General features: G+C 58.7%; 1 protein-coding gene and 1 pseudogene across 3 annotated transcripts in view; both read right to left on the bottom strand.

Moving 5' to 3' along the window:
* The window catches only part of LOC146587551 (protocadherin gamma-C5-like), a 41732-nt gene extending 32428 nt beyond the window's left edge, over window positions 1–9304 (bottom strand). The window contains exon 1 of one of the 3 annotated variants that reach the window (XM_085319398.1): window positions 6585–9304. In XM_085319398.1, coding sequence (XP_085175524.1) covers window positions 6585–9017 — 2433 coding nt within the window. In that variant the 5' untranslated portion in view covers window positions 9018–9304. Of the gene's footprint in view, window positions 1–82; window positions 3774–6584 lie in introns of those variants that run through there. The other 2 variants (XM_085319395.1, XM_085319396.1) reach the window with 2 other exon arrangements.
* A 2283-nt stretch (window positions 9305–11587) lies between these two features.
* Window positions 11588–13108, bottom strand: part of LOC146587550 (protocadherin gamma-B2 pseudogene) — a 3628-nt pseudogene continuing 2107 nt past the window's right edge.

Raw genomic sequence — 13108 nt, 5'->3', positions numbered from 1 at the left:
GCAGCGGTCCTCGGGGAAGTCCCAGAGCGGCGCCCCGCCGAGCCGCCCCTTCCCCTAGCGACAAGCCCTCGCAGGCTCTCACCTGGCTGGGGTCTTGCAGGGTACCGGTAGCGGAGAGGAAAGCATCGGTTTCCCTCGCTAGGGTCCCGGGGGCCGGGCAAGGCCGCACGAAGGTGAAATCGCTCCGGTCGGAGCCGGGAGAGAAGCAGGTGCGGTAGCACTGGGTCTGGGAGCCAGTGGGCCGCAGGGTGACCTCCATGTACTTGAGCGTGCCGTCGGAGCTGAGCTGGAGCTTCGGGCTGGAGTGCTTACAGAAATCCCGGGACGGCGACTCGCTGAGCCAGCAGCAGCATGGMGAGCCAGCAGCACGGCCTCTGCGCCGGAGGCAGCGGGCGGCGAGGAGGGTAAAGGTGGCGAGCGCCACGGTGCTCACGGCTGCCAGCGTGATAATGAGGTAGAGGGTCAGATCCGGCTTCTCCTTGGCTCCAGCCACGAAATCCCGAGGCTTGTAGCTCTCCTCCTCGGCTGTCTCCTCCAGGGCCACGGCAATGGTGACGGTGGTGGAGAGCGGCGGGTCACCGTTGTCCTGCACCAGGACGAGGACCTGCTGCGCCACCATGTCGGTGTTGCGGAGGGCACGTGCCGTCCGCACCTCTCCGGTGTAGGGCGCCACGTGAAACAAGGAGGGGTCAGTGGACTGCGGCAGCAGTCGATACGAGAGCCAGGCGTTGTGCCCGGCGTCCGCGTCCACTGCTGTCACCTTGGTGACCAAGTAGCCTGGCGGGGCGGACAGCGGGACCCTCTGGGGTGCCAGGACATCGCCGCCGCCAGCGGGCTGCAGCACGGTGGGGGGGTGGTCGTTCTGGTCCAGCACAAAGACATAGACGGTAACATTGGCGCGCAGCGGGGGGGACCCCGAGTCCCGCACGGCCACGATGACTGGCAGGACCTGCACCAGCTCAAAGTCGAAGGTGCGCTGGGCATAGAGGTCACCGTTGTCGGGGTCGATGTGGACAAAAGAAGAAGTGGGAGCGCCCTGCATGTGGCCACCCTCTATGGAGTAAATGAGCCGGGAGTTGTCCCCATCATCGGGATCCGAGGCGGAGACGGTGCACAGCAAGGAGCCTGGCGGGTTGTTCTCTGGAAGGAAGGCATCGTAGGAGGGCTGGGAGAAGCGTGGGGGGTTGTCATTCACATCGGAGATGTTGAGGAGCAGCGTGAGCCTCGTGGTGAGGGCAGGAGAGCCACTGTCCCAGGCAGTGAGCTCCACCACATACTGCGGGGTGGTTTCTCGGTCCAGACTCTCTCGGGTGATCAACGAGTAGTGGTTCTGAAGGGATCGGACGGCAAAAGGCACATCGGGCGAAATCTCCAAGCTCACATCCCCATTGGCCCCCGAGTCTCGATCCCGCACGTTAAAGAGYCCCACGACGGTCTCCGGCGAGGTGTCTTCTGGCACCGGGTTGAGCAGGGAGGTGAGAAGCACCTCTGGGGGGTTGTCGTTGGCATCCTCCACTTCCACCTGGAGCACGCAGTGGCCCTCCATCTCCGGCACGCCACCATCGCGAGCTYGCACGTGGATCTCATAGAAAGGCGATTCCTCGAAGTCCAGGGTCCCGCCCACCCGCACCTCCCCGCTGCGGGGATCCAGGGTGAAGAGCCTCTGGACCGAGTCAGGGGTGTGCAGCCCGAAGGAGTACTGCATCTCCCCGTTGGGACCCTCATCGGGGTCCGACGCGTTGAGCCGGAGGAGCAGAGCCCCTGCAGGTGTGTTTTCTGACACTCGCACCTTGTACACGGCGCGGTCAAAGGCGGGCGCATTGTCGTTGCTGTCCAGGACCAGGACCGTTATTTGTGCTGTGCCCGAGCGGGCCGGGCTGCCCCCATCCACGGCCGTCAGCAGCAGCTGCAGCTCCGGCTGCTCCTCCCGGTCCAGGGCGTGCTCCAGCACCAGCTCCGGGAAGAATTTGCCATCCTTCAGCTGCTTGATATCCAGGGAGAAGTGGGAGTTGGGACTCAGCCAGTAGGAGCCCACGGCATTAGTGCCCACGTCAGGGTCCTGCGCACTCTCCAGGGGGAAGCGCGCAGCCACGGTGGCAGACTCGGAGATCCGCAGGGTGCGGTGGGCAGTGGGGAAGCTTGGTGCGTTGTCGTTCAGGTCCAGGATCTCCACTTCGAGGCGGAAGAGCTCCAGGGGGTTCTCCGTCACCACCTGCACCGACAGCACGCAGCTGGCAGCGGCTCCGCACAGGCGCTCCCGGTCTAGCTGCTTGCTCACCACCAGCGCGCCGCTGTCCAGGTGCACAGCGAAGTAGCGCAGGCTCTCCTCCGAGCCCAGGCGCAGCCTGCGACCCAACAGATCCTCCACCTTCAAGCCTAGGTCCTGGGCCACGTTCCCCACCACGGTCCCCACCTCCGACTCCTCAACCACCGAGTAGCGGATCTGCCCGGAGACCCAGCCCCAKCCGCAGAGCGTAAACAAACTCAGTACTTGCCATTTCCAAGTGGGTCGCCGGAGGCTGACACACTCCATGTCCGCACGCGTTTGGCCCGGGTCCTGGCCCAGGACACAGCAGGCAGCGGGGGAGCTGCTAAAAATCCCTGGGTCTCTCTTCCACGGCTCGGGAACAGCTCCGGGGCTTTGGCAGGCTGCGGTGCCGGTTGTGAGCCTGCGAGCAGAGGGGGTGGGCTGGGGGAGGGGAGCTGCAGCACAGCCCGGCGCCGGGGGAGCAGATCTCCCCGCTCCCGATCAGCTCCCGACTGGCGGAGCGCTCCGGCCCCTCTCGGCCAATGGCGGGCTCCGGCGGGCGGCGGGGAGCGGGGCTCGAACCCGCGGCAGCGCGGCTGCCGCCCCCGCGCTCCCGCTCTGCTAGTCTGAGTCACTTGCTCCCGCAGCTCGGTTTAGCAGCTCGTTTCCCCCGTTCTCAGGGAGACTGCGCGTCCTGGAAGCCGTCTAGGTACAAGCCCGCCCTGTGCGCTCCCACTCCCGCAGCGGCGGCTTCGGATCGCACCCGCAAACAAAGGGCGGCCGCGATGGACGCGGGCCAAAGGGCTCCTCGCGCCCCGTGAAAAAGCGCTTGTTCAAGCCCCGAGGCACCGGGGACGCGTCTCCCGTCCYTCTCCTCCCCCACAGCTGATGCTCTGCCCGTTCCACTGAGGCCCGCGCTCCAGGACCACCCTGWAACGAGGCACCTCGGCCACCAGTGCTGCCCGCAGCCAAGAGCAGCCCCCACCCAGAGATGGGGACATCCCCACCAGCCCCGCTTGGTGKGGGAGGCAGCACGAGGTGGGCCAGCAGAGACGGGTGAGTTCTTGAGAGCTGCCATGCAACTATTCACCATATGTGTCTGGCCGGGTGCTGCTTCCTTATCCCAGAACAGGGAACGGATAAAGCTTCGTAGTGCCCAAGTTGCTGCAAATACATGGAATCAGTGAGCAACCCCACTGGATCATCACTAGATGACACAACGTTACCTCAGGCCATCAGGCTGAGCGAGAGGCCCAAGCCTCTCAGCTGGCAGAAGCATGTATGGAAACACTACTAGAGACAGCTTCTTAGTCGAGGGAGCTTCTCACAGGCAAAAGTTGGGGCCGTGGCCTCCGTGCTGGGTAGCAGAGCAGTGAGTCACCTGTGCTGTCCCCCTCCCCAGCCCGAGGGGWGCGGCAGGCCCCAGCTCAGGTCCGGTCCCCGCAGAGGCCTTGCCGGGTCATGCCCTGAAGAGCCCTGCCCTGAGAGCGCTCAGGGCAGCACGCACTCCCCCGAGTGCCCGACGGCCCTGAGGGGGCAGGAGCCGGCAGCAGTGCTGCGCCCCCGGGGGCTCCAGCACTGTCCCCCGCGCCCCGGGGCGGGGGGGGGGATAGCCTGGCAGGCCCGTCAGGGACGCGGTCAGTCCGGTCGAGGATGGAGACGGCAGCCGGGGCTGGGGACCGTCGGCCCGCAGCGAAGTGCCAGACGGGCGGCCCTCGAGGGGCCTCCGGCCCCAGGTCAGCCTCGCCTGCCCCCCCTCCGCCGCCCCCCCCCGCCCGTTCAAGGCGCTAGGGGGCGGGACCTCGCTGCTGCCAATCAGAGGGAGGCGGAGCTTCGCTCACCAAGGAGGCTTTGAATTGGTGAAAATCGCGGCCCAATCCCGCCTACTGCGCGCTCCGGCGGAGAGGAGAAGGAGCTCTTAAAGGGCCAGCTCAGGAAAACGCTGGGCGAGTGGCAGCCCCTGCCTCAGAGACGGACACTCCATCTTGGACGCATTCGGGCCCGAAGGCTTCCGGAGGTGCCACTAGCAGGAATCTATCGCCATAACTGCGATTCTGGCACGCAGAAAAGCCCATGTAGAGGTGGGGCTTTCTCCTAATACCCTGAAGACTCCAGTGCCCATCCCAGACAGGGCCCCTGGACARCGGAGCTGGATAACGGGGGGGACGGGACGGGACATCGTCACCAGCGACACGGGGCACTGCTCCCGCGGGAACGGAGCAAGAGCAGGAGCGCCTCGGCAGAAGCCTCCTGTGAAAACCACAAGGTCTGGGGGATCTGCTCAGAGTGTCCCAAGGTGGCTCGGTCACTGAGGGGCTGGGGCGGGCAGCGGGCTGCTGCTCGGGTCCGCCAAGGCCTGGGCCGGGGATGAAGGCAAGCTGGACCAGGGGGTGGGCGACAGCCTGGTGTCCCGAATGGAGATGTCCCCATTCGGAGAGGCAGCGCTTGCCCTGCGAAAAGGCTGCCGATGCAGCCATCTGAAGGGAATCGAGGGATCACGGGAGATCCTGCGTGGTAGCAGCGATCAAGTAACCGCTCTCTGAAGGGGGGATTTCGGCGCAAGGCAATGCTGGGACCAAATTGCAGGCCGGACATGCCGCCAGCCCCGCACAGGGCCAGCACGGCAGCTGGGGACTGACAGGCAGTGTCGTCCCTGCTGCAGCGGTATCGGGAACTGGTGATGGAGGCACCCTTACGGGGTTCACCCCCATAAGGCAGAGAGAGCCATTTGCRGGCTTGGTGCGATCCATTAATCATTTTTCACCATGAAGACCGAAAATCCGTGCCCCCGAGCCAGAGCAGCCAGCTTCTCCTGGTCGGTGCCTTTCTGCATGGTGCTGGGGGGGCGGAAGGGTTATGCTAGGGGCTCTGAGTTGTCGCTTGCCCGTTATCAGCTGCTTGTAGACCCATCTATCTCCATTCCCCAAGCATTTACTCTCCCCTCCCAGAGGCTCCCTGCCAGGACCCTTTGCGGGAGAGCGGGGTGGGGAGTGACGACGACAACACATCCCTGTCCCTATATGTAACGCCACAGGCACAGGAAAAGGAAATTTGCTCCAGCAGCTGCCGCAGCCCCTTCCTGCCCACGACAGATCGGAAGCAAAGCGATGGAGGCGGGAAGCAGGGGGCGGTGAGGGGGAGCATAAAATATTGCGGGAGGTTTCTGCCTCCACCTGCTATTCGGCCGCTCCAGGCAGGCGGCACAGGCAGCCCCACGCCCCCCCTCCACGCCACCGACGGCTCCCGCTGTGCCTCGCTTCCTTCCGCTCCGACGAATTGGTCATTTCTACACAGGGCCTCCCCTGAGGGCAGGCATTACCGGCACGGTCCACCTTGGAAATCTTTCAGATCTTCCCCTTCTGCCGGATCTACTGCCCGGTCTTACCTCTGAGGATCAAAGCTTTCCCATRATTGAAAGCTCTCAAATTGAGTTGCAAAATTCCCACCAGGGAAGAAGCACAGAAGCAGCTTGCCATGCTCCAATGTTTTCCGACTGCAGTTTATTCAGTCGGGCTATTAAGTATTTCTCAGCACACTACAGACCATGCAGGGTGTTAAAGCCACGACCAGGTGGAGCGCTCACCGTCCTGCTCCGAGCCACAGCCCACCTCAGCTGAGTGCTTGGGCAGCCTGCGATAACATCGGGCACCCTCAGAGGCAAGCACATCCTCGCAAAACTGACATGGAAATAAAATCAGAATAACCAAGAGTCAAACATGAAGGGAGACACAGGCAGGAGGAACTGCTCTGTGGCCACTGCCTACCAAACAGAGTGACAGGCGTCATCCTTCAGCCTCGCGTGTTAACCACACCATGGGACAGGACRTCCTGGTCCTCTGCCAGCAGCCCGCAGCTCCCACGACCCAGTGGCGCGAGGATGACCTGGATCCCACCACCACCTCCCCCAGGCCGCACCAGTGTGTGGTGCCGAAGGGCTGTGCTCACATCCCTCTCGATACCCAGCTCTCACATCTTGTTTCCCAAAGGGAAGGACACACCGTTAGCACTGTCAGCGAGGATATGTAAGTGGTTGTAAACTRATCTCAGCTGCTTTCTCCGGCTACTCACTCCAGCCAAACCCAAAACTTCCTACAAAAGACATGTGCTCACTAAAGCGAGTAAATACACCAGTTTGGTCCCGCTCCTCATTCCATCAGCTCTCAAGATGGCTCATTTGATGAAGAGTTGTTCAGCTATCATTGAACTGAGTGACTCGATATTCTCCCTGAGCCCAATCTGCTACCATGCGCGTATGGCAAAAATGAGCCACGGCTCGGCCTGGCCTGGACCGGCCTGGCACAACACCAGTGAGGGCCAAGGAAGGTAGCTACGTTACCTCGGCAGGCATGGGTAGCCGGCTGGCGGTGCCCGCGATCTGGTGGTACAGTCCTGGCTCACCATTCCTCAGGGTATTTTGGCGGCTCCCCAAGGGGCTGGAAGTGAAGGGTTTTTTGCACAGGAGATCACTCTGGCGAGAGTCTGTGGTAAGATAAACCTGGTGATAGAAGTTGGGYGGTGTGAAGCCACCCCGCACGGCATCGATGTGGTGGAAGGGCCCTGGCGTCCTGTACAGGGTGCTCCTAGAGCTATTGAATAGCTCCTTTGACTGCCTCCACTTGTAGCACTTGAAAATGCCCACCGACAATATGGTGATGAAGAAAGCTGCCGAGACCACGATCACAGCCAGGATGAGATAGAAAGTCACATGCCTCCTGGGGTCATGGGCTGGCGCCACATCAGTGAGGTCARTAAGCGCCTCTTTGACCGTCTCAGCCACAGAGATGGAGACGGTGACACTGGCAGAGAGCACGGGCTCCCCATGGTCTTTCAGCAGGATGACCAGCGTGTGTTGGGGTGCCTCGTCCTCCTGGAGMTGGCGGGCTGTGAAGATCTCTCCACTGTGCAGCCCAACTGAGAAGAGGCTGGGGTCAGTGGCCTGTAGCAGGGTGTAGGAGATCCAGGCATTGTACCCTGCGTCTGCATCCACTGCCACCACTTTGGTGACCATATGCCCGGCAGGAGTGCCTGGGGCCACCACGTCAGCATAGGAGGAGGTGRTGTTGGGACGGGGATACAGCACGACTGGGGCATTGTCGTTGAGGTCAGTGACAAACACACTGATTGAATAGTTGGTGGACAAAGGCGGAGAGCCACTGTCCTGGACCTGCACTGTCATGCTGAACTCCACCTGGTCCTCGTGGTCTAGGGAGGCGAGCAGGTAGAGGGTGCCATTCTCACGGTTGATGGAGAAAAGGCGGCCCACAGAGGGGTCGCCCTGCAGGAGGACATAGGAGAGATGGGAGTTGGGCCCCAGGTCCGGGTCCGTGGCACTTACGTTTAGGATAGGGATGCCAGCCACATTGTTCTCTGGCACGTACACATCGTAAGAATCCTGGAGAGACTTGGGTGCGTTGTCGTTGACGTCCGACACCTGCACCAAGAGTTGTTTTACCATTGACAAGGGTGGCGAGCCCGAGTCCCTGGCCGTGATGGTGATGTTATACTCTGATGCTTCTTCACGGTCCAGAGCCTCTTTGGTTTTCAACGTATAGTAGTTTTTGAGGGAGGAGCTAAGTGTGAATGGGATCCCGGGGGAAATAAAGCAGTTCACCAGACCGTTGTCTCCAGAGTCCAGATCTGTTACGCTCAGCAGAGCTACAACCGTTCCTGGGGCGGCATCCTCAGGCACGGGGCTGTACACGGATGTCACTGTCACCTCTGGAGCATTGTCGTTCACATCCACGACTTCCACCAGCACTTTGCAATGAGCCACGCCAGGAACGGCGCCCTTGTCTTTAGCCTGTAAGTAAATCTCGTATAGTTTTGTTTCCTCATAGTCCAGCTGTCCCTTGACCCTCAGTTCTCCCGTGGCCGAGTCCAATGTGAAAAGCTCTCGCACCTTTGCCGGCGTGTGGCTGCTGAAGGAGTAGATGATGTCACCGTTTGGCCCATCATCCAGATCGTAAGCACTGATCTTGGCCACCAGGGCGCCGCTGGGCGTGTTTTCCCTCACGTTCGCCTTGTAGGTGGAGTGGTTGAAGACCGGGGTGTTATCATTGGCGTCCAAAACGTCAATGTGGATCTGCACACTGGCCGACCGCAGTGGGCTGCCTCCATCCAGTGCCGTCAGGACCAAATGTAGTTCCCGCTGCTCCTCCCTATCTAGCTCCTTCTTTAGCACCAGCTCCGCATACTTGCTGCCATCCCCCCTCGTCTGCACATCCAGCACAAAATGCGGGTTGGCGCTCAGCTGGTAAGTCTGCAAAGAGTTAATTCCCACGTCGGGATCTTGCGCGCTCTCTAGCGGGAAGCGCACCCCGGGTGCCACTGACTCGCTGATTTCCAGCCTCGCCTGGTTGCTCGGAAAAACTGGATCGTTGTCATTGATGTCCTGGATCTCTACGACGCCGCTATACAGTTCCAGCGGGTTCTCCACCACGATCTCAAAGCTCAAGGAGCAGGGAGACACAGCGCCGCAGAGCTCCTCCCGGTCTATCCGCTCGCTCACCTGCAGCGCGCCGCTCTTCGGATCCACCCTGAAGTACTTCTTGCTGCCGCCTGACACCACCCGGAGCCGGCGGTTCGGCAGCCGCCCGAGATCCAGCGCTAGGTCAGCTACCACGTTTCCCACCGCGGAKCCTCTCCGCACCTCCTCGGGAATCGCATAGCGGATCGCGGCGGAAGCCCAGTCGGAAACGCCGAACAAAACCAAGAAACTCAGTACCTGCCCCGTCGTCACCCCGCGGCTCCTTGCAGCAACGCCTTTCATCGCACAGGACGGCAGCTTTCCCCGCCCGCGCCTCTGCGGTTTGCCCCCCCTCCACTAGAAATCCTCAGCTCGCCCCTTCATGCCGCTTCCCAGAGCGCCCCGGGAACCGGCCGTGCGCCGCGCAGACGGGCATTGCTTTGCAGCATAGCAGTGACTCACTCCCCGGCTCTCTGTGAGGCTGTCTCTGCCTCATCCCGGCTCCGAGCGGGGACGGGCCGCCAGATCCCCGGCTTCACCACTGGCCGACAGCGGCACGTAGAGTCCCGGCCAGTAACTGCACGGAGCGCGCTCAGAGAGCCCCGCCGTGGGAAGCAGCCACTCKCGGGGAGCACGGCAGGCAGCGGCGCACCGACCGACCACGGCCCGCACCTCTAGCCGGCAGGTTGGCTGAAACGCCAGCCCTGAGAGCAAAGCTGCCAGGAGACCTGCTGACCCGGCGCGGAGAGAGTGGAGAGCACCTTCCTGCGAGGAACCAAGCAAATAAGCCCGTATAGATCTGATACGTGAACTGCGTGTGGGGATAGGAATGCGCAGGAGCGGAGAAGGTGATGCAAAAAGAAGATGAGGCAACCGGAAAACAGCGAGGTCCCCCAGAAAAGGAAAAAAAAAATAAAATCTCGTTGGAGAAAGACAGCAGGAGCAAGAAAGGGAGAAGGAGCGGGTGGGATGAGGCTGATGGAGGGCAATGCTCGGCAGGGCTTCGGAACACGGCCTTGGCACAACGCGCTGTGCCGTCTCCGGGTGTCAGGATCCTGAAGGGACCCAGGTCCTCACGGATGCTGTTTCAGCCTTTCCTAACATCTCACAGGGTCCCGATGGCATATGCCTGTGCGCAGCCAGGCAATGCCGCCAACTGAAACATCGATTTCGTGCTGGTAAGTTACAATCAACTATTTTGCCCACAGCAGACAATTATCCCGGAGGGCAGCTCCTGCTGTCGTGTCCTTAGGAGCATCTCACCTCCTACTCCCAATCATCGCCACTTTCCCAGAGAAGATCCTCCTACGATAAATCGTTAGAAGAGAGATACAAAAGCCACGTCCGTGGGACACGCGGCCGGGCGAGGCAGAAGCAGATAGCCCTTCTCCGGGCTCCTGGGCTCTAATTTTTGGTTTCTCTCTCTCTTGCTCTCGCCATCTCCCAGCTTGGCTCCGGATGCCTATTTCCCTGACCCAGGCACAACGAAATCACAGTCTGGGACCTGCTRGCCTCACTGAGTGCAGGAGCTGGGGCACACTCGGAAAATGGAAAAGCCTATCCTATAATAGCCCCGGAAACATGGCATCGGGCACGCCTGGGCGAGAAACAGCCAACTCCAGAGCTGTCTGTGATACATTTCGAGTTGTTCCTGTCAACAACAACTTGTGATACAGCGCTTATTCAACGTTACGAAAGCACAAACGAACGAAACTACTGCAATTTCGGAGTTCAGCGTCTGTCATCTACGAATGAATCTACGACACCTAGTTTTTCACTCGTTTATCCAGGACAGAGGCGCAGGCTTTGCAGAATTTTGCAGGAAATAKTACAGCTGGTTAACTGTTATCCCGCATCTTATCACAATCGACAATACCGCAGAACGGCTGCAAATCACCCTTATCAGTGTGAGATACACAGCACAGGCAGAGCAACAGAGAAGTCGAGCCTGGACACATGGCATGCTCTCCTACACAGTCTTCCTAACTGCCATGAGCCGAAGGGATAGACTCAGAAGCAAAAATTTCAGCGCATAYATGCAGTCAACAATATAACACGGATCGGTTCGAGGTGACGATCTTTCATCTCTACATGTTCAGCCATTTCCTTTCATACCTAATAATCAATGGTGAAAATTAAATCATATCAACAGTGCTTACTACTAGTACAGTCTTATCACCAGTCCGTAGAATTTGATGAAAGTGTATGTTTCAARGCGTTAAAATGCAATATTAGTAATCTAAATATATATATATATAGTTCTGGAGGAATTTAAAAACTCACAAGGAAAGTGGATGAAAACTGATATTTTAACACCCACCGCAGCTCTACTGTGCCCAGAAGGACTAACACTTATGTCAATCTATCCATTCTGGACCTTCTGTACAAAGGACTATATCTGCAGATTCACCATCCTGTAATGAAGTTTCTTTCTCTCATAAACCTCTACACAACAAAACTCCAGTTAGTTTTCTCTCTCACGTCTGATCTCAGAAGACAATCCACAGCACCCTTCGAGCTACTGTTCAAAAAACGTCAAGCCTCTTCACTTATTTACTCTGAAATGARATCTGAATCTTTTAATTTTTTCCCCAGCCCCTGCTACCTTCTTCAAACGTTTATCTCTTTCCTAAATTCTATTTTCAGAATCATTTATCTCTCTAACATGTATATCGAAATTCTTTGGTTTCTCTTGATATGAGTACATACAACAATTCCTCCAGAGTGGCATGTCTACATAATACCTGCAGGAGTAGTAAGATGGTCAAAGGCAGCATACTCAGTGAAACGCAAGGATCTCGCCATTCAGTAAAGGCACAGAAGATTAAACATTCCCATCTCTTATCCTTTGACTGACGKGGGGACATCACCCCTCATTCGCTGTTACAGGAAGTCAGAAAATCCAAGGTGATACCTCTCAGAACTCCTGAAAATACCGTCTAGATGGACAAGAGAAAAAGACACCGGGATTCCTTCAAGCACGAGTTCAAGAGAAATCACAGGCAGAGTCACTCACAGTATTCGCAGACCCGCTATGGCTCCAGAGGAGTCAGTCTCAGCAGCAACTGGTGGAACCAAACTACCTTCCTGCTCAGCTCCAAGCTCTAAGTGACAGTCAGGCATCAGTTCCAGCTCCCCAGGGAAAGGAGGATGAATGTTAAATCACTGGTCTGCATGACGGGGACAGGATATGAGCTGGAGGGGAAAACGGACRAAAGGACCACAAGAGTCGCAACCCTCACTAAATGAACGGACCGAGGTAAGTCTTAGATCTATTTCACTGAATTGTCTGAGACACTAAATGAAGGAATCACTGGAACAAGACGAAAGGCCTCTTTCAGTTTYGGACCCTCGAGAACCTTTTCCTATCGCTCCCCTCAACACCCACATGACAACCTGCAGTAAAACTCATTCCCAGGATAACTCATTCAATGTCAACAGAAATGTTATTAACACAACCGCGAGCATCRCATGTCGGTTCTAAAGGGCAGAACAGAAAGTTCGACGATAAGATAGGTCTAAAGGAAAAAAAATCAAGATAATCTCAAMAAGCTATTGAGCCGTGTACTGGGAGGCGATGTGTAACGACCACCATTCCCAGATGGAGCAATAAGAGAAAAGAGAAGGACTGTAAAATCTCGCTGGCAAGGTGGGGACGGTATATCTCACCTGTGCTGAGCTGTCTGGGCTCGGGCCTTCCTTCTCAGACTGACTCCTTGAGACGACTTYGTCCAGTAGTGGACGGTCCGTCAGTGCTGCTGCCCCTGGTCTGAGAAAGGTGAAGTCTTTCTGGACTGACTCAGAGGCCGAACAAACTTCGTAGGAATAAGGGAAAGGCAGCGTGCTGCTGCAATAGGTGTAAGGTGCTTTGGAGCCCAGGCTGGAATAAAATTCCTTGTCAGAAGATATGAAGACGGGAGGGCTCCTTGGCCTTCGGCATTTAAAACACAAAATAGTAATGACTGTAAAAATGAATAACAAGGAAACCACAGCAAGCGCCACCACAAGAATGGTATTTAAATCAGATGGCAGCTCGGATTCAGTGTGTCTSTTGCTCAGCGCCGGCAGCGCCTCCTGCAAGCTCTCGGCCAGCACCACGTGCAGCGTGGCCGTGGCCGACAGCGCCGGCTGCCCGTGGTCCTTCACCACCACCACGAGGCGCTGCCGGGCCGCGTCGCGCTCCGACACGGCCCGCGCCGTCCGCACCTCGCCGCTGTGCAGCCCCAGCCGGAAGAGCGCCGGCTCCGTCGCCTGCAGCAGCTCGTACGACAGCCACGCGTTGCGCCCCGCGTCCGCGTCCACCGCCACCACCTTGGCCACCAGGTAGCCCGCCTCGGCCGACCGCGGCACCACCTCGAACGGGCCCGCGCCGGGGCTCGCCGCCGCCGCCGGCC

Source organism: Rhea americana, unplaced genomic scaffold (genome assembly GCF_003343005.1).
Source record: "Rhea americana isolate MKP2758 unplaced genomic scaffold, rheAme1 scaffold_583, whole genome shotgun sequence".
NCBI lineage: Eukaryota > Metazoa > Chordata > Aves > Rheiformes > Rheidae > Rhea > Rhea americana.
Note: the sequence above shows the minus strand (reverse complement) of the source record. Positions and strands in the feature narration are given on the sequence as shown.